Raw genomic sequence first — 22,180 nt, forward strand, 5'->3', positions numbered from 1 at the left:
TCCGTCAGGAAATGATGAAAGAATTACAGAAACTAGTTTTCAATCTTCAGTCAAATTATACAATAGGGCTAGGGAGCCAGTCTATACTCAGCTTCGGGGAGCCAGTCTATACTCAGCTTCGGGGAGCCAGTCTATACTCAGCTTCGGGGGGGGGGGGCAGTCTATACTCAGCTTCGGGGAACCAGTCTATACTCTGCTTCGGGGAGCCAGTTTAACTCACCTTCGGGGAGCCAGTCCATACTCAGCTTCGGGGAGCCAGTCTATACTCAGCTTCGGGGAGCCAGTCTATACTCAGCCTCGAGGAGCCAGTCTATACTCAGCTTCGGGGAGCCAGTCTATACTCAGCTTCGGGGAGCCAGTCTATACTCAGCTTCTGGGAGCCAGTCTATACTCACAGCTTCGGGGAGCCAGTCTATACTCAGCTTCGGGGAGACAGTCTATATTCGGCTTCGGGGAGCCAGTCTATACTCAGCTACGTGGAGCCAGTCTATACTCAGCTTCGGGGAGACAGTCTATACTCGGCAACCGGGAGCCAGTCTATACTTGGTTTCGGGGAGCCAGTCTATACTCGGCTTCGGGGAGCCAGTCTATACTCGGCTTCGGGGTGACAGTCTATACTCGGCTTCGGGGAGCCAGTCTTTACTCGGCTTCGGGGAGCCAGTCTATACTCAGCTTCGGGGAACCAGTCTATACACGGCTTCGGGGAGCCAGTCTATACTCGGCCTCGGGGAACCAGTCTACACTCGGCTAAGTGGAGCCAGTCTATACTCAGCTTCGGGGAGCCAGTCTATACTCGGCTTAGGGGAGCCAGTCTATACTCTGCCTCGGGGAGCCAGTCTATTCTCGGCTTTTGGGAGCCAGTCTATACTCAGCTTCGGGGAGCCAGTCTATACTCGACTTAGGGGAGCCAGTCTATACTCTGCCTCGGGGAGCCAGTCTTTACTCAGCTTCGGGGAGCCAGTCTATACTCGGCTTAGGGGAGCCAGTCTATACTCTGCCTCGGGGAGCCAGTCTATACTCGGCTTTTTGGGAGCCAGTCTATACTCAGCTTCGGGGAGCCAGTCTATACTCGGCTAAGGGGAGCCAGTCTATACTCTGCCTCGGGGAGCCAGTCTATACTCTGCCTCGGGGAGCCAGTCTATACTCGGCTTTTGGGAGCCAGTCTGGAAAAAAACTACAGAGGAGATTACGATCAAATATATAGAGGATATTTGTTTGTTTTGAGTGGATACGGTATATATCTCATCTCGTAGCGAAAATTTTTAATATTTTCACTCAAAACAAACATATTTTCTTTTTATTTTATGCTTATTCGGTGGCAAAAATAGTACGGTACTGTGAGTGGTAACCAGTGACTGATATGAAATTTATATCACTGATAGAATAAAGTATTTTCATTACTTTAGCATAAAATAAATATATAAGAGAAATAGCAAGCCAGTCTGCTCTAAGTTAAAACTGAGCTGCTAGATTATACAATGTCCAATGATTCAAGTTAATACCAGGGTTATTCAAATTGCACCTTGGACCAATTATACAATTAAGGAAGTTCTATGAGTCGTGGCATTTACGTTTCAGACAGCTATATCACCTTGTAATCTAGTAAACAGAACGTCTCGTCATAGAATATTTCCATTTTCATATATTAATAAAATCGAAGGAATAAAAATTGTGTGAAAATCGTAAGGTGTATCTTCACTTGAGAAAGTACCAGTCAATTAATATGAAATCGATAGGGTCCTGACACTATGTATTAATGAAATTAAGAGAAAGCGGGACACCAAGCGTCCTTCACTTGCTATATACATATTTATGCTAACAATTCACTGGCGAAGTCTTTTAAGGTCGAGAAATCAGGAATAGAAGTCTTTCTTCTTTGAAAACTCCCTTTCTCTCAGTGTTCATCTTAAGAGATAACAACTAAAGTAAATTATTGTGTTTCAAACGGGGATTATTGTATAGATATATCCGTGGCCGAGTGGTTAAGGTCGCTGACTTCAAATCACTTGCCCCTCATCGATATGGGTTCGAGCCTCACTCGGGGCGTTGAATTCTTCATGTCAGGAAGCCATCCAGCTGGCTTAAACCCCTGTCACACATTGGTGTATCAGGCTTGCGTATGTACGGCGTATCAGGATACGCGGCAGTAAGAAAGGAACGTCATAGCAACGGCAGATTACGTAGCTAATATTTCTGTATGCGTAATGCTATCTCCTTGTACGCAGGCTGCGGCGATTTTTTGAAGCTGCTTTCAAAAATTCGTAGCACATACGTAGCATGTTTGATACGTCATATATACGTCATACGTACGCAGTAAAAGCGAAAAGGACGCAACAAGTACGCAGCGGAATCGTAGCTTTTACTCCTAAACGTAACTGTGGCGTAGATATAACGTACTAGGCGTTGTCACTGCGTACCCATGACCTTCTTTTCTTAACGAAAGCGTATCAAGTGAGTATGAATCGCGTATCCTGGCGTATTTACGACGCACAATACGCTAATCATTCGTAGCCGCGTGGTTGCCGCTGCGCATGCGCTGCGATATATAATTAAGTGCTGCGTTGCAAAAGTACATAGAATTTTGAAATAAATGTCAGTTTTATGTGTAGAAAAATAGTGAGGCTACCAGTTTTCAACATTAATTTTACATTTTCATAAAAATGTCATTTTTATGATTGGTTCAAGTAACTGTTATTCAATAAAGTAACCGATGCCCGAGTGCCCCATTTCTCTTGTCGCAGGCCAATTATAAAGGGACTGAAACTGGAATAAAAAAGTATAAGAATAAGAATCGAAATTAAGTCATTTTAGTTTCTGTGGCAGTTTCTTCTGGTGAAAGGTAAAATTATGAATGTACATGTACTTACACTAACTGTTGGTCTCCTCATGACTTCATGGATATGGAGAATCAGAAACTGCATCTTATCCATGAGATGCTTTTCACGGTCTGAGCAGCCTTCAACACCAAACTGTGGACTGCCAGACTTCTTCTTTAGCAGTCTGGATCTCACCGACTTGTACCAGATAACTTTCAGTTGCTTAATGGACTTTCTCATCGCTGCAGCTTTGTCAGCCCATAGTTTGTTTCTCGCCTGTACATCTTTGTATCCAGCCATGCGCCTAGAGTACAGAACTGGATTTAATTTAAGCCATTCGAACTTGTCATCCTCCTGCTCCTCGGTAAGATTGGCATGTTCTTTGGCCTTCCGTTTATTTCTGGGGAGTCCCTGGATTTCCTTCTCTCGCTACCCAAATCTGAAGACGGGAGGGATGATAATGAAGAGATTCCTTCTATAGATGGAGCTGGTGTTGTTGCGACCTCTTCAGTTGTTGCAGGGTCTGGTGCAGACTGGACTTCTAAAGGTAGGGCGGGCATTGTTCTGCCCCTTCCTCTAGCACTTTTTGTTCTCCTTTTTGTCGGCATACTATAATAGAATATGCTTTGATTCCTCTATAACGAATGACAGCAGCAAAAACATGCACAGTCGCTTTATACCCACTTGTAAACGCCGCGTGTACGTACTCTGACGTCACACGTTAGAACGCAACGCCATACAAACGAAACGGTTACGCAGCTGCAACGTACTATACGCCACACATACGCCATACTACGCCGAAGCTGTACGTTCCACGAACCCAGTGGTGCACCGGGTACAAAATGCGCCTCGTTTTCTCGGCGTTCCACGCGTATAAGATTTTTTCTTCAATACGCCGCTTACGTAGCAAGATACGCAATAGTGTGACAGTAGCTTTACGGAAGGTCGGTGGTTCTACACAGGTGCCCGCTCGTGATGAAATATGCACGGAGGGGCTCCTGGGGTCTTCCTCCACCATTAAAATGCTGGAAAGTCGCCATTTGACCTATCATGTGTCGGTGCGACGTTAAATCCAACAAAACATCTATTTTCAAAAAGACTTTAATGATAAATGCCAGACTGATTGATATAAATAGGGATTATTTATCACTTAAACTGAACGGAAAACTGTCATAACTCCTACTTTATTAAAAAACCGGAAGTGATGGCGTTACGTCATTTATCCGGAAAACGTAGAATAAAGCCTGGATTCATTTTATGAATTAATGACAACCTGTGAGTAAATCTATTACGGAGGTACTGTTACTATCTGTCTTCAGTTAAAATCAAAACATCTGACAAGTTAAAAAAAGTAAAAATAATGTCTCAAAATCAGTGTGAAATGTGCAGTTTACTTTAATCATGGTCAAATATTTTTTCACCACATTATAAATTATATGTTTATTTACAGCTGTGAGAAGTTTCATTAAAATCTACATTGTAAAAAATCTATCGGCGAAAATGTTATGAAACTTACAATTTTCTCATAGCCTCCCACAATTCAAAATTGTGTGAGGTCCATATTTTTCGCTTCAGTCTGGCAAATAATCAAGCACACGTCCCTATACACACACTGGCCATAGCTTTCGCAGAAGCGGTGGTTCCAACGCCGCGGCGGTGGAGGATTCGTCGCAGAAGCGGTGGAGAAATATGGCCGACTGACAACATTTATGCTGTCATCAGTACGTTTTCTAATGACCTTTTCACGTTTGACTGAAAACAACCAGTAAGACACGAGCCCACATGTGTTATCTTCCAACCAGAAACACTTGTTCAGTGCAATTCTTTGTCATTAATGTAAACACTTCTGTACAGTTTGACGAGGGACTGCCGTTTTTGTAGAATTCCCGTTAAAAATGGTAAAATCTTGTACAAAACGACCCCTGAGCACGTTTGCAGCAAATCGTAAGTACGGCCCTGTCAAGCAAAAACTATTTCTTCGTAAAAGGTGAATTTTCATTACAGGCATATGAAAAAATCGAGCAAAAATGATTCCAATGCAGTGTGCGGTGGGAACTGTTGCAACGCATTACGGTGGATCTTGTTTCTTTAATGTTCGTTATGGACTTTTAACTTAGGTAAACAGCATTTTCCTGAGATTTTGAGTTGGGTAGGTCCATGAAATCACTTTGCCATCAGACAGCAACAGAAACTTGATGTTTAGTAATAATATACTATTGATTTGCACTTCCGTTCTGATGAATGCACACACAAAAAGCTTTATTTTAAACCATGATTATTTTACTAAATCTACTGCCCACTAATAACGCCATGTTCTTTCGTACTAATACATCCTAATTATGATTACTGGTATTAAAGCATAAAGGTTTTCTTCATTTTCCTTTTCCGTTATTATATACAAAATATCAACTGACAATGTCGATTGTTTGATTAAGGATGACTACCCGTAACATGCCTCAATTTCACCAAAAGTCCGTACATACAACTTGATAATGTAAGCTTTGAAAATGTCAAACGATAGAAATAAGGTGCATATTGACAAGTTATATTATAGTGACAGGAGTTCTGAAAAATTTCCTTTAGATTACCTCACCTGATTTTTTTTCATGAGTTATCTCCCCTGAAAACTAGAAAAAAACTCATTTTCCATACGGGTAATATTAGATGTCTTTTTGATGTTTGTATCAGAATCATATAAAGCAGCTTTCTACCGCAAAATTTTCTCGAAACTCAAGCTCAGGTTCTCATAATCAAAGAAAATATATATTTCCCATATGCATCAATGTTAACTTCAATACCGGTTATCTCCTCCCAAAAAAAATGATAAATTTCGAAAAATCTCTCGGTGAAACGTTTTTAATTTTGAATGTCTTTAAAGTGACCAAATTTCATTTAAATATTACCATCAAGTTACAAGATATGAAATATGGCTATTACACCATGTTATCCTTAAATGCTTACCACATGCGACTTTTACATCATAGAACAAACCAACTTATCTAATATACAAACTGAAAGGGTTTCTGCTGTCCCTTTTTTTGTTTTGGCCATATAATATCGAAGTCGGGTTCGCATTAGGGTGGGGGACGGGGAGTATTCTCCAACACACTGCACATGCTGCAACCATTTGTCATTTTTATAGGTTTTTAGTCATGTTTTAGCATATTTAAGTATATTCCAAGGTGTAATTTCTCTTCAGTTGTTATAATAAGAATAACTGAAATGAGTTGATTCCTTGTCGTCCTCTTGGCACTAGAACAAGGAGTTAAAGGTCTCTTAATATGTTTGATTGGCGCTGTGATAGTTTTCAGAGGAGAATGAAGTTTTTGTCTTTCATTTATTGTAACATTTCTTTCTGCTTATCTGTTAGTTGTTTGTACTCTGTTTCTCTGTTTCTCCGTTTGTCTTTTAATGTTAAACTTAGCCTTAGAATCCTCAAGATAAACCTTACTGAAGATAATTCTTTTTGATTGGATTTAACGCCGCACCGACACATGATGGGTGATATGGCGACTTTCCAGCTTTAATGGTGGAGGAAGACCCCAGGTGCCCCTCCGTGCATTATTTCATCAAGAGCGGGTGCCTGGGTAGAACCACCGACCTTCCGTAAGCCAGCTGGATGGCTTCCTCACATAAAGAATTCAACGCCCCGAGTGAGGCTCGAACCCACATCGATGAGGGGCAAGCGATTTGAAGTCAGCGACCTTAACCACTCGGCCGCTGAAGATAAGGCAATGAATGTGGCGTATCATGTTAACAGGCTTTTATTTTGATTTGACCTGGTGACCTAGTTTTTGACCCTACATGACAAAGTTTCGAACTTGACCTAGAGATAATTAAGATAAAAATTCCATGCACTGTGTGTCTAATCACGTGATCGAGCTACGTCATTTTGAGCTCGAAAATGAAAGTAGAAAGGTAAACAAAAATTGAAAATCAGGGCGTAAGGTTTTTAATCTATATATTGTGTTTATATCACGCATATGATTCGAAACCTATTTGAAAGTGCTATCCCCGCGATTTCCCCACAAAAAGTTTTTCGTTTTAATGCTATTCCTGTTCAATTGACTTGCCCACTGAGCGCATACTGTCGAAAGTGGTTGAACAGGAATAGCGTTAAAACAAGAAGGTTTTGGCGGGACAATTGTAGTACCGGGGTAGCACTTATAAATAGGTTTCGAAGGATGTACATGATATTAACACAATATATTGAATAATAAACTTACGCCCTGATTTATAATTTTTGTTTAAGTTTCCACTATCACCCTCGGGCTCAAAATGACGTAGTGCGATCATGTGATTGGGCACACATATGCAAGTTTGTATCAAATCCAAGCATAAATGAAACCTTATATGGCTGAGAGAGCGAGAAAATTTGCCCCTTTCACGGGTAGTATCTCTTGAACATATGATGGAATTTAGCTGGTTTTCAATAGGAACTGAGATCTTATTGTGACTTAATTTGTGTGTAAGTGTGGTTAAAGTCGAAAGTAAAATGTCACTGCTATCATGTTCATAAGGTGAATATTTTGGCTCTTTCAGGGATTAAAATCTGTTGAAAAATGAGGTCTCTATCGTGTTCAAAAGAAATTGTGAACGGACGACGGACAGACAGACGACTGACGGACGAAGGACGAAGAGCAATCAAATAATCTCAAATCGTCACTAAGAAAAAAAATCTAAACTTTTTCCTCGACGCTTTGAAATTATGTGGTAACTAAACGTCTAAAAATAAAATGATATTTTTGAAGAAGAGGTAAATTAGCCTACATGTAAAAAGTCCTAACTCCAGTAATACAGCTGCTCAATGGCATTTTGTTAAGGTATGCTACATATTAGTAATTGTATTGTACTTAAATCAAGTTGGTTTATCATACGATACAGAAGTCGCATGTGATCAAATCAGAAAATTAATATTGTCACTTGATATTATGTATTTACATATGTGCAAATCGATGTCATATTTATTCTTAACTTTCAGTTTCTGTTGCTATCTAATGTCAAAGTGATTTCACGGCCCTACCCAATCAAAATTCTGGGAAAATGCTGTTTACTCCAATTTAAAGTCAATAGCGAACATTAAAGAAACAAGATCCACCGTAATGCGTTGCAATTAAACCCATCGCACACTGCGTTGGAATGATTTTTGGTCTATCATTTTGTATGTTTGCAATGAAAAATCGCCGATTACGAGAAAAAGTTTTTGCTTGACCGTCTCAGACTTACATTTTGATGCAAACGTGCTCAGGGGTCGTTTTGTACAAGACTTTACCATTTCTGTAAAAATCTAGCAATACAATGTTTTCTGTGAAATTTGGAATACTTTACTAGGGCCTGGCTGAATGGTTGACTTTACAATTCTGTATTTAGAATGTTAGGTGTCAGTGGGCATTTTGCCTCCAAATGCCATTCAAGAAAGGGGGCGGGGGGGGGGGGGGGGTAGGTTTGTCTGATGAAAAATTGTTTAAAAAAGCGGATTGGATACCCCTATATACAATTGCTATTTTATGTGTCTGAAATGCTGTCTTACTGAAAGAATCACATTCTGATGGCCATTTCTCAGTATTAGGGCATGTGACAGGGTCATTTTTTTATAATGGAAGTCTATGGAAAAAGTAATAGAAGTGTTGGACCTAAAGTCAGCGAGAAAATGTGCAAATATATCTACATCCGAAAAGAGTAATAAGTGAAGACTTGATGGAAATACAGCCAGATATCCTTTGAATATCGGTAACGTAAAAACGATGTTTGCCAATTCCGTAGAAGAATATTTCATCTAGGATATTAGAAAAAAATCATATGGACAATCAACAGAAACTTCTATTTAGTACTTAAGATTTTTATTACTTTCTTGAATATATATATATATATATATATATATATATATATATATATATATATATATATATATATATATATATATATATATGATTTTTTACTAAATTGCATGCAAATTTATGATTTTCAGGTTTTTCTTATTTTCATAATCAAAGAATGATTATATGTAAAAGAAAACTATTTTGTCTACTAAGGTAAAACACGGGCATTTATCAATGTTCGATTTTTGTCAGAGGTCTTCTCTTGATTCCTTACGCCCTATTTCAAATTGAATACTAACAGTTGATTTGATTGATAACAGGAGATCAATACTCTCGACTGCTTTCTGTCATAGTAAATAGCCCAAGGATTCTTGATACCATCTTTCTCTCCCAGAATCACGTCTATCTTCTGCTGCTTGGGTTCCAACTGAACAACTGTGATACTTTTCCACCCACAGATAAACACCAGACCTTTACAATCAGTACATTTGCCGTAAGGTTCTTTCAAGTCCCTGTTGCTGAACGTGTTGACTACATTACCAGTCAGATCCATCATAGTAATGTTATCACTGTTCAAGCTGGTAACAAGAAGATGCTGACCATCATCTGTGACTGTGATGTATGCTGGCACGGAAGATAATCCACTTATAGAATGCTGTAGCCGACCAGCGTTGTTATACACTTTTATACAATAGGAAGCTGAATCACACAAATCACCACGACAAACATACAGTTTATTATCAACATAAACCATTCCTCTACAGTAGTTAACTGTACTGAATGATCTCGTCAATGTCAGTTCCTTTCTTACAGATATGTAGTGAACTTTCTTAGCACCAGGCAGATACACAGCAATCTCATCAGAACCAACGTTACATATACTATATGGACCACCGGGCAGTCGTAGAGAATCGGGAAGTTTATATGACTGATCTAGTCTCTTCAGCTTCTCGTTGTCACAATCAGCAATAAGGATATTTCCGTCTGGTAACTGGCAGATGCCTGTTATTGTACACACATTAGAATCAGATTTCTCCTTTACATCAAATTTACCATACAGCTGTGTTTTGAATATAGGAAGCGGATCACGATTATCCGGAAACGTCTGCGGGGATGACGCCGATGCACGTGACTGGCTTACATGTCTGTCTGTGGTTGCTAGTGAAAGTTGACCAACGTTTACAGGGATATCTGTAAAGGTGCCCAGACCTTCAAGTGAACTAACGTATGGCTCGATTTTCGGGTCGATTCTAAAGTTAATAGCATCTTTCCGTACCTTCTTCGAGATATTAAGAACTTCTTGCATAGCATTACTTAAGAATTTCTTGTCGGTTTTGACTTGTACAAAGAGATCGCACTCATTATCTCCCTTGAATGACTCTAGCTGCTTCAGCATGTCCTCAGTTGTTGATTTCATGACGGTAAGATCTTCTGTATTTTGTTTGCAACTGCTCACGATAATTTCCGCTTTTTTATGTAAAGCATCGAGAGTTTTTTGCTCAAGGTCATCAAAGTACTTATTTACTTTCTTTCTAAAATCAGCAATAATTTTCTTGACATCTTTTCTTTCATTCTCGATACGAGAAATATCAGCTTTCCGGTCTGCAAGAACTCTAACGGCATCGTCTTGTTTGATAGTTTGGTACTCTTTACTTTTTTGTACACCTTTAGCCGCGTCTATCAAATGCTTGGTTTTAGAACAGTTGCTGCAATAAATATGATAAACTATTTTAGATATAGGCTGATGGAACATAAGATAAAAAATGTCTGTTGAAATTTTATATATAAGCGCAGGACTATCAACGTGCAAGTGGAAACATCCTTGAATTTGGTAATTATTCACATTTATTTACAATAACAAAAGCAGATTAAACTATTAATAAAACGTAGAGAATATATATCTTGTTTCTGTAAAAACGCGTGCACGCTAAAATGACGTCACGTTAAAGTGTGAAGACACAAATAAAATAGATATAGAATAAATAGGTTATTTAACAATGAACTGTACAATACGAGATTATTTGGACTCGTACCCAGCCGGGAAAACGAGATTGGACCCGCCTCCGTGTTGTAAAGGTGGCAGGGGAGCGGTTTCGCAGTTTGGCCCCGGTCGATTTTCTGTATAAACAGGACAGGGTAGATATAAAGGCATATCTATCTTACTGGTTATTTATCATTATTAATTCTTTAATATATCTGGGGAGTGAGGAACGGTTAATGATTCTACATGGCGGGTGTTTTAAAATTCCTAGCTCCGTACTTCCGGTTGAGGCTAAAACATAAACATCAGAACAAAAAGTCGACCAGACGCTCGGCTGTTATCCATCCACTTTTTTTCAAGTGAAAATTAGGGAAATAAAGTGGTGGTTGGGAGACACATTCCACGCCACCTGGGTATGCATCTATATTCGCACTATACATATATGCTACGAAATTGGATTTAAAAATACAAAATAGATGAATGGCAGAGTTCAAAGTGAGGCCAGGTTAGGCTAATTTTGGTCTATAAAATTTGGATGATTTGGCCAATTTTCACTACATCTGGCATGGAAAGCGACAGGTGCATAGGACCGGAGAGTCGTCTTTATGTAGTCTATAGTATCTGCAATAGTCCATAGTAGTTTCAAAGAAAAATAAGCAAAAACTGGTACCCACACGTCAATGTGGAATTCGCAAATTTGCACTCCCCTGCCACCTAAAGAACAATGTTAAATAACCTAGTATTATCACCCTGATGTAACTGGATAAGAACTATACACATTTCGAGTTCCAATAATATTCGGATACTTTTGGAAACATTATTTAGGCCATTTCTTGCTATAATATGTTCAATATTAATCGATAAGGAAATAATCATGGTAAAATCAAATAATTTTGTGATCTATCTCATTTTCTGTTTTCAACATTTCTATACTATTAATCTTAAGATGAGTTGATACTTACTTTCTTTAAAAAGCATAAACAAATACAGTATAGCAATGGTCTTTCGAAGAAATATTGGAAAGAAATTTGCCACGTGAAACTCATGTCTAAAGATTTTTTATCTTTTGTTGCATTTACGGTATTAACATTTGGCAATCAGCATGGCTAGGCGGCCTTATATTCTTAGAATAATTCTATACAATATAAATGATAAATTAAGTTGACGATATCAAACATACCTGTGCTCGAGAACCTTGCACGAGCTAATGCAGACGACATCATGGTCTCCACAATAGATGTTAATGATTTCACCAGGATGTTTCAAACATCGCTTCGTCGGAAATGAAACAAGTTTAGAATGTGCCATTTAACGAATTGGCTTTGGTCCAATAACTGATGTCTCTTGTGTAGCGGAAATCTGTTATGATTTTTGATACAAGCTTCACACATGTATACGAAACATTCCTCACAATATCTGACAGCTTCTAAGTATTTTCCGTCGGTTTCACATAGCGAACACGGAAAGTCATAAAAAGGTTCATGTCCGCCCATTAACGTTCTACATAGATTTCCACCTGTTGCCATATTGAAATTTAGACAGCATTTAAATATCGATAGAAAAAAATATATACCCTTTAGAATTTATCAATAGATCACATAAAAAATTATATTCGTGAATTGAATCTATATAGTATAGTTGCTGTCATATTTGACAAATTGATATACGTGACCACAATTATTACTTAATTGAAACCCAATTCATATCTTGTAATTGATCTATTATAAAACAATCCCGCAAAATCTTATATCTTAGTCATATTGTTAGGTATTCAAATTGTTACGTCCTGTTGCAAAATATCCGTACTTAAAATCGATCAATACAATCTTGATTTAATTTTATCTTTTGTTATATATTTAATATTGGACAAAGGAGTTGTGTGATCGTAACCAGTCTTTGTAAAGGGTTTTATTAAAGATACATTCGATAGTCTTTATCAAATATTGACATATCATTGTCTCATGTTTAAGTATGCAGTATCTATTTACATGCACCATTAACTTTGCTTTAGATTTTTCCTTTATAGAATGATTATTCCCATCCGCATGTCCTTTCCCATAATGTTTTAAAAAAAGTGGAGTTAACTACGAGTGTTTTCATGAAAATTGAAACAGACTAACGACATGATGCCAGTCAACTTTTTACATGAATGTCTACGGCCGTTTTGTACATTAAAATAGAAGTTCATGTTAACTATATCCAATGTTTTACGTTATTTTAAAGCAACATTTTTTTTACCGAAACTAATTCGCAGTTTTCTCTTTAGTACATGTATTTGTAAAGAATATATCATCTTCTCTAGTATCACTAATTATTTGTTTGTTATAAGTGGCAGAATAGAAAAGAGTGCATGAAGATATTAAACGTGGTTGTTGTCAAAATTTAGGGATTTACCCAGAGGATATTAATAGAAGCATATAACGAGATGAAAAGTCGCCGTTAAAACCCTTCAATTTGAAATGGAAACGATTAATATTAATAAAAGTAATAAGAATAATAGTACGCCGCCTTGACGAAATTTTACCTATGTGCATTTTGGTCATACAGTTTGAGTGTTCCTTGGTGTTTGTTTTCCAAATCTTCATAAAAGCAAGATGCGAGTCGTAGAATATAAGACATGTTTAAAAACACATGCGCCCATGATTTGGTATGTCGGTATAAAATATTTATTTCCTAGATGTATACCAAAACCCGAAATTGCTTTAAGTTTCGTATAAACTTTAGTTTTATGTTATCATCTTTTGCTTATTTCTTCTCATTATATACACTATCAACACTAGAGACAATGTTTTTACCTACTTCTATGATTTGTACTGGTTCTGAAAAGGATATTTCATCTGATAGCCAGACCGATCATACATATCTATTTTGTGTAAAGGGCGATAAAATGTGTAAATAGAAACAACCTGCTGGAGGGACCTTCACTATTAACGAAGAAAACATATATATTTGAGGAATACGAAAATATAAACATCTGAAAGGGAGCCATTCTACTATATTGGGATAATACACGTTATTTTGTGCACCAACGTCTGCAAAAACCAGTGGGAATGTTTGTAACAGAGACCGAAACAAACGTGAATGTCGTTATTCTTGCATTTAAAACGAGGACGAGTATTGTTTAACTATTCTTATGGTAAATTTATGCTTTGAAAGCCCGATATCTGGTTACTTCGCAAAACGTAATATTTGGTCTCCGTTTTATTTTTTTGTTTTTTGTTTTTGATGTTTTTGTTTTTGTTTTGTTTTATTGATAAGATGAAGCTGGAATCCAGGTTGGTCCTAATTTTCGAAACGTTCGGGGTTTTAGGTGTGTTCATGTTATTTTCACATAACTCTTAGGCGATCCGACATAACCGGGACGCACAAAAAGAACAACACAATCAAAAACATGTATTTAGGTTGTAAAACTATTATTTTTGTTTCTCGTTATCAAAAACATGCTATATTTTTGCGTATCATCTAAAAACTTGGCAAACGGAAATAAAAAAGAGTGAGTTGAGTACGAACCGTTATTAGTATCAATGTGTCGACTTTTATGATTTTTTTTTAAATTATTGACTAAAACATGTTTACTGTCATATTGTATTATCGTGCTGTTGCATCATGTTATCGTAAAATTACATTTACCTCTGCAGCGTCGACAATACAAAAACATCGGTACATTGTAGTTATATTTGATTAGAGTTTTGCAAAAAAAATCTTGCCAGATAAATAGTATAAGGGTATATAACCTGCTTGCATACAGTAGTGATAAAATAGATCATGATGACCGAAGGGAGGTTAATCTAAAACAAAAAGCAATCGTCTGCAAATACTTTACTACCTTGCACACACGTTGAAGAGTTTACAAATGAAAAAAAAAAATAACCTAACACTTAGGTAGCAGGGTACACTTCGAATTTTGGCCCCGTCAATATTTGTTATAAATAGAACTTCATATGGGAAAATTAGACCCATCGATTTTTCACACGAGTGAAAATATTTTATATAGCGCAAAGAAGGAGCCCTTTGCCTTATTTAAATTCATGGAAAAAGTATTATAGATATTTTAGCTTTGCAAATGATGTGATAATATTCAATGCATTGTCTTTCTTATGAATATTTTATTTTAAAAATGAATTTAAAAGAAAATGTTTTTTTTTTTGCGTATACTTTATGTCTGTCTATCTACAATTAGAAATATAGTAAAATATGGATAATTTGCTGAAATTTCTTCTTTTTAACAAAGAATAAATATATTCTTATGTGTGCTTAAAGACCTTTGCAAACGACTTAGTAATCTATATTCATTTAGCTATTGTTTCATACTAATTTCAGTTTTCTAGGTGAAGAAGAAAATGGTCTTTTGTAAGCATTTTGCAGATGAGTATAGATTGTTTTTTTCCTTGTCGGAAAGACTCGAACATTCTCGTATGTTTCCGTCAATTCTTACGGAATTTAAGCTCCTTAACGGTAAAGACTGATATCTTCTCACCCGCTAAACAGCACACATGTACGGATTTATAAATTAGTGGACGCTCCATAATATGATTTGTTTACAGCCAATAGTCAATTTTAAACAGCTTGAGGATCGAAGTTCAAAATTTAAAAAAGAAACGTTGAAATTTTAGGCGGCATATTTTGGGCAAGTTAGAAGTAGAAATTCAAAATTCAAATTTTGAAAGGATGATGTTGAATTTCGCTTACATTGAATTTTGCTCAGATTCGGAAATCGAAACTAAAATAAAAAGAATTCGTCGAATTCCGAGGCAGAATTGAAATTAGATCCAGCAGGATGACCAAAATTCAAATATTTTGAGGAGAGCGGTCGTCCAGTGAATAATGTGTCGGCCGCTCAACCCAGGGGTCGTGGGTTCGGGCATCCGTGAAAGGGGTCACGACCATGACTTCTCATATGACACCAGTATTGGGTTTTCCCGGAAGCTGGCTGTTTAAAATATAGTTTCACATTCAGAAAGGTTGTATGTAGTAAATGCCAATCTATATCCGTCCTGGAAGCACCAAAAACGCCATCCTTTTTGGGGTGAAAATTGTACCCGTGGCATGATATTTATCTTTTTTATTATTATCATTTTTCCTAAGCTGCCTCTATGGATAAAAGGTGACGGGATATTCACACCTTAGGCCCTCTATATGACCTCGTTAAACTTAAAATACAAGTACATAAAGATGAATGTAAACAGATTTTCGTACATTCAAATATGACTTTCTATCGTGAGTCAAGTGCGTATACAATACCATGTTTAATCAATCTTAATTGTTAAAAAACCCTATGTAAAAAATATCATGTTTATATATATGTTCAACTACATATTTTTGTGTTACATGTAATTATAATTAATTACATGCACTTATATATTTATGCTTGCTCGTATATTTTGAAACGTGTACAAACGTAGCGAATTTAGTAAAGTTAAAATTGAACAGTTGAATCTGTTACTTTTTTAGCCCGACCTTTCGAATAAAAAATAGAGCTTTTGCACTCGCCCCAGCGTCAGCGTCGGCGTCGGCCTCGCCGTAGGTTTAAGTTTTTTTTATAAAGTAAAACATCTCTAATACCAGCTTTACTGGGACGAAATCTACTCAAAAGTCCAAATCGTCGTACATAACGAAAGGGTTTGCTCAGTCCCGTATCATTCCCTCCCTCCTCAACATTTCTGCTTTAACTTCATGCTGGAAATTTAAATCCATGTCTAAATATTCCGCCTCCATCTTTTCTTAAACCACCTATGCCCCAGGTTTAAAATAACAATAGAAAGATAAGCCATTGCTGACACCGCTCAAATTAGAAAAATCCAATCGAAGGTTTACTTTTGTCGAGCCCCGTTATTCACGTGCTGACTTAAGCGTTGTAAATATATCCGACACGGCTTAAGTCGGAGCTTAAGTCTTTACTTAATAGTTGAAAATCTGGCCATAATATTAGTTTCTATTTTCTAATCTATCTTTGCAATCACTGTAAATTAGACTTAACAATATCCCTAAATCCATATGATCAAAAGTATTAATGTAACGGTACATTGGCGAAGAAGGGTTAGACATCGGCCTGAAATACGGAGTAGGCCGAAAACTAGCGAACAGTCTCGACAGCCGATTTACCTGGCCAAACGTATTATCGGCTTTTGTGGTGATTTTCACGATGGGTCTAATTTTCCCATATGCGTGATTTTGGATGTCTGTAAATTAAGGTGAGAGATAATGATTATTGATTCTTCAGAAAATTTTTACAGCCGATACATGTAAAATTCTGATGTCAGTTGGAAAACTAACTGCTGGTAGCTTTATATGATCAATGAGACACCTTTTCGCTAGGGGTGTAACGATACATCGAACTATCGATGCATTGCGATACTAAGTGTCCCGATAGCATGCATTGATAGAAAAGTCTCGATCCAATAACAATCGCCGATAGTTCCTTCAACAATCGATAGTTTCGATAGTTTTGAAATTTTAGTGAATACAGAAATAATTTATAATTTATAAACCAAGAAACAGAGCCAGCTTTCATTTGCGCCGCGGAAAATGTTTACGTCTCCATTACAATAATTACCCTCACGAAATTTAACTACCATAAAGGACTGAGAAGTCAGGAGATAATAAATTTAGTTTCTTAGAAACTTTGATTAAATATATTTAAATAACCTGTTAATCTTAGATGAGAAAATGTACTATGGACATGGAGAAAGAAGGATACTTGTATTATACAGCAAACTGTTCGGTAGGGCCCTTCATTTAGTGCTGGTACACCTTAAACCGATCCGTTTATTTTCGTCTTTTTCGATGCTTTGGGTTATTAAACATGTTGACACTCGCAACAAAATGGCCGATTCGTTTGAGTATACCTTGCATAGGTTTATTGTTTTACTTATTGTTCCAAAGCCAAGGAAGTCAAGAAATATTTAATGTTAGAATTATTTCTGTCCATTTCATTTATACAAACATCTCAATGTGTGTTAACAGCAATTATAAACAGTGCCGTCTCTTACACTGTGTAACAATGCGAGTTGGTAGCTTTACTGTATAAAATAGGATGGCTGATAACTATTGCAATAGTATTGCAATAGTAACCTGCAATAGAATAGTATCGCAATAGTTTTTAAGCAATATCAATAGTATTGCAATAGTCAAAATTGGCCTCAATAGTCACCCCTACTTTTCGCGGAATAATTCAAATCACGGAAGGGTTCTGTGCTTGTTGATTGATACTCAGGAACATGTTTGCTATTTTGTGAAAAAACGAGCTGGATGGGCCCCCATTCCGTTTATATCTTGACGTTCAGTAAGGACTATTAAATTGAGAAATGCAATAAAATTGGGCACTGTTCTTGCAGCGGGATCTTTGCAGGCTGTTCAAAAAGTGCAAAATTGATGATTTTGGCATGCTATTTTTCATGGATGGTGTAAACCTTTCCTTTTGATAACTTTCTTTATTCTTGTATGAGAATCCTGATCTTGCCATTTATTAAAAGCACAAAACATGCACGCAATTTATAAAATGGCCACCCTGAATCTGCTCACAGTAAAGGAAGTGCAATATTGCGACTCGCTACATGTAAGACCGTCCGTGCCCAAACTTTCGCATCTAAGTGTACCCTGCTACCTTATTCCGGCCGGTCTCGAGGTGTCGTTTGGAACAATGAAAAAACCAAAGCTTTCGAGTATCAGGGATGTTTTTGGCTTGAAGCTACAGCTCCAAGCCTATGTATGTTTTCGGTTTGTTTTTTTGTTTGGTTTTTTTTTTTTTGGTTTTTTTTTTGGTATCTTCGAGTCCTCGATCTGTCTGACCAAATTATTTTTTTTATCTGTAAAAGACGGAAACTTGTCACACTTATCATGTTTTATCAACGAAATACTCTACTATCGATTACCATTCTTCTACGTACATACAACCGTTCTACAAAATGTCGTTTAAAATCTTCAGGACCGGACAAGCATACATTCATTCATTCAACGAACAATTCAAAGAACTGTTGTTAGCGATACAAAATGCAATATTTCATAAAAAATATATAATCATAGATACAAATACAAACACAAGGAATTATATTTTAAAAAATGGTTAGAAAAGAATTCGAACCCATGGTAACGTGTTTTCAAGTCGGAGAGCTTACCACTACACCACTGTGCCGTTGGTTCTCTAAATTGATTATTTTGATAAATCTAGATATTTTCAGGACACGAATATCACGTGAAATAACGAAAACGCCCGAAAATATTGGCGAAGATTAATGAGTGCCAGGTCAATACTTACGGACAATAGTATGCTACGAAAAGTCGGGAAGCTGCCGCAAACCGAGATCAATATGTTACGACTTCAGTGATTGGATGCAGCAACAAATGACCTGTGACGTAAACTGTGCTATGCGGAAATATTGGAAGTTTTCCGATTGCAGTTGCTCTTTTGTCTGTTTGTCTATTTTTAAAATTGGGGTGTACAGCAATATGAATATATCTATAAAACGTAAGTCTGTATGATAAACTGACAACTTCTCAATTTTGACGTTTACATTATTCATTATTGAGTTTACATTTATCCATTGTAGTAATTGTTAAAAAGATTTAACAGGCAGTTGTGATATTTGTTAGAGAACACTCCCCCACCCCCCCCCCCCCCCCCCCCCCCCTCCTCTTCTCCCCCTGAAAGGAATGTGTCTCAAAAGACATTATGCCGCCAATTTCTGACAGGACTATTATGGTTGGTTCGATTTTTGTTGTAGGGGTGTTATAAAATCAAGTTAAGGAAGTAGCTCTGCAAGGTATATTAAACCATTTTCTTTTTCACAATACCACCGTATTTTGTATATCAGTGTTTATATTTCTGTGTTCGTATTGTAATTACTGGTGAATGCCACGGCAAATCTGGTATGTTTAACCATAAGGCTTAGAGTTTTGTGTATTCTTATTATGTTCCCCATCAAAGATGAGTGGGTATATTGCTTTGCACATGTAAATAGGACAATCAGACGGTTCATAGACCATAACCTTTTGTTCAATACCCTTGCCTCTAAAGTTAAGACTGGCGTTCCCATGGGAACAGCAGTAGGAAATCGCAATCATGTTTTGTATAGAATCTTATGTAATGACCCCTACCCCCACTTGTCCACTTATGTAGACTATGCCAAAACCAGCCAAGCCTTTCCTTTTTAAAAGGAAACTTTATTCTAATATAACTCGCTTTCTGTACAACAAGTACAACAAGTAATTGGCCTGCTGGGAACCAGCTAAAGAGACTCTTCCTAAATCAATCGAATGCATACCGCAGCATATGTGCTGCACTAGAACTATATGTAGTTTTGTAATTTCGTGTTGACATTTCGAAATTTCGTATTTTCACCATTAGACTTTCATCATGGTGGTTTCGAGGTTTTGTATCACCATAGTTTCAATTTTCATCATCGTGACTTCGGGCATCATGGTTTAAGTAGACAAATAAAAGTAAAATGGTCCAAGTGGATCAAAGATACTTATTAAATCTGTCATTGCACACGCCATGTACCCGGATAATCTTAACTCTGTTCAGCGACCATAACTCAGTGCCAACATGGCGGATGTAAAGCCGATACAACTTTGTTTTCTGTGTAATTACAATGTATAAAGGAATTTTCTGTTGTTATATCTATCTCCATTGATCAAGTATATATTTATTTCAAAATGTATCATGTTAAATATATCAATCCTTGTGTTTTCAGGTGGAAAAACGACAGACAAGGCAACCTTTTTCAATGAAAACTTTACAAAAAATCTATGCTTTTGATGCCTCGACTATTTTGTTGTTTGAAAGCAAAGATATACTGCTTTATAGGCCCGTTTACACTATGTTGTTAACCCACTACTAACCCACTACATGTTGACACAATACATGTTCAAATGTACTGACAGCGAGAAAAGGGATAAAAACCTCACTTTGATTTGATAAAAACCGAACTCAATTTACATGAGGAATGAATAAAAACCTAACTTACACGAAATTGCGTGACGGATAAACACCTAACTGACTAGTATTCTATAGAAATGAATGAGTTGACATGTACATGGTCTGATTATTGTAAACATTACTTTATAAGCGGTATTGTCTTCAAACTTTGTCATTAATTTTACAAGATGTTATATGTATGCCCACTACAGTCAAATATTTTTTATAATTTTAATATTATGCAAATAGCAATGTTTGGAAAAATCTGGATAAACCCTCAAAAATAACTCAGTATAAAAGTCAAAATTATTATATTTATATAAGAAATCATTTAATACCACCGATGTTCGAAGTTCTGTAGTTCCCAACCCTCTCTCCCTCCATCTCTCTCTCTCTCTCACGCACACGCACACACACAACACACACACACTGTTTCAGAAGAATTGTGTTTGTTTCAAATCTTGTATATCGTATAGTGTAAGAGATTTTTATAGAATTGCTAATGGAATATTTTTGATATTGTTTAAATTCATTAAAATTGGATTAGATTTATGATTAATTATTAAATATGATATTTTTCAGACGGTAAATAGGGAAGAAAAGTGTGGGTGGGGGGGGGGGGGGGGGGGGGGGGGTGGGGGAGTGATGCATGGACTGACGGGACAGAGGTGTGGGTATCCTTACATTTTTCACTTGTTCACGGACACTTGAAAATCCACTTGTCCATAGTCGAATATTTCACTTGCTCTGATTTGTAATATTAAACCTTAATGAAAGTGCAAATAGACTGGAGATCGAGTTCTTTATTTAGGACAATAAAATAGAAAAGCATATCACAGTAACTGTGGTAAAAAGTTAGCTGTTGAAATATTTGCCTTTGAACGTTTATAAAAGTCTGAAATCGCGTAAGCAGTGTTCGGGATCTTTTGGGGTCATGCCCGAAACACTGCCCACGCAATGGTGCAAAGCCAGATGAATTCAGAGAAAGACTCTTAAAACGTTCCGACTTATTTTAGTCATACTTGCGATCTCTGTGTGCTTTTGATTTTAATTTGGCTGACTACTGGCTCAAATATTTCCTTTGACAGTGACTTATTGTCTCAGCATTTGGCATTCTACTTACACACTTGTCATAATACTTTTTTAAGTTGTTTACGTTTCTGATGTCTTTAAATGTCCTTTTAGTTTTCTGTGTGTAACCCTTGTTTTCCTTTTTTAGTTTTAGTTACAGAATGCTATCTGCTGATTATGCAAATATTTTTCTTCAGCTACTTTAAGTAGTTCTTATGTTCCCTTTAGCATGTATATGATTTCTTCTTTTATTATTTTTTTTAAATGCATGTTGTAAAATGTGACTCTTCTTATTTTTGTGTAGTGTCAGCTAATCGTTTTTTATGTTGCTTTAAATGTGCTAAATCTGTATGTGGTAAATTACTTTTTCCTTTTATTTGCAAGTACATATGTGCTATTTTGTTTTAATGCGCTGTAACATGTATGTGATAATTTGTGATTTGTTTCTTATCTACTTAGAGCCAGATGCTTTATTTGCTTTAATGTGCCTTAACATATATGCATTTTATTACAGCTGTTTTACTTATGTTGAGCTTATTTACATGTGTTTGTCGGAAAATAGCTTTCAGCTAGTGGT

General features: G+C 36.8%; 1 protein-coding gene across 1 annotated transcript; it reads right to left on the reverse strand.

The window, feature by feature from the left end:
• Window positions 1-3,139: 3,139 nt before the first annotated feature.
• Window positions 3,140-11,924, reverse strand: LOC123542048 (uncharacterized). Its single transcript, XM_053531344.1, has 3 exons — window positions 11,797-11,924; window positions 8,935-10,341; window positions 3,140-3,425 (listed from the first exon to the last, which is right to left on the reverse strand). Exons 1-3 carry the CDS (start codon window positions 11,922-11,924, stop codon window positions 3,140-3,142), a joined length of 1,821 nt encoding a protein of 606 aa, XP_053387319.1.
• Between the last annotated feature and the right edge of the window lie 10,256 nt (window positions 11,925-22,180).

Source organism: Mercenaria mercenaria, chromosome 19 (genome assembly GCF_021730395.1).
Source record: "Mercenaria mercenaria strain notata chromosome 19, MADL_Memer_1, whole genome shotgun sequence".
Classification (NCBI taxonomy): domain Eukaryota; kingdom Metazoa; phylum Mollusca; class Bivalvia; order Venerida; family Veneridae; genus Mercenaria; species Mercenaria mercenaria.

Bases quoted from the DNA above. Each gene is read 5' to 3' on its own strand.
- LOC123542048 (XM_053531344.1), bottom strand. From the start codon at position 11,924: ATGGCACATTCTAAACTTGTTTCATTTCCGACGAAGCGATGTTTGAAA. The intron at 10,342-11,796 runs GTATGTTTGATA...TATTTATTGCAG, and splicing joins TGCAAGGTTCTCGAGCACAG to CAACTGTTCTAAAACCAAGC. The intron at 3,426-8,934 runs GTTAGTATTCAA...ATTCTATTATAG, and splicing joins TGTTATCAATCAAATCAACT to TATGCCGACAAAAAGGAGAA.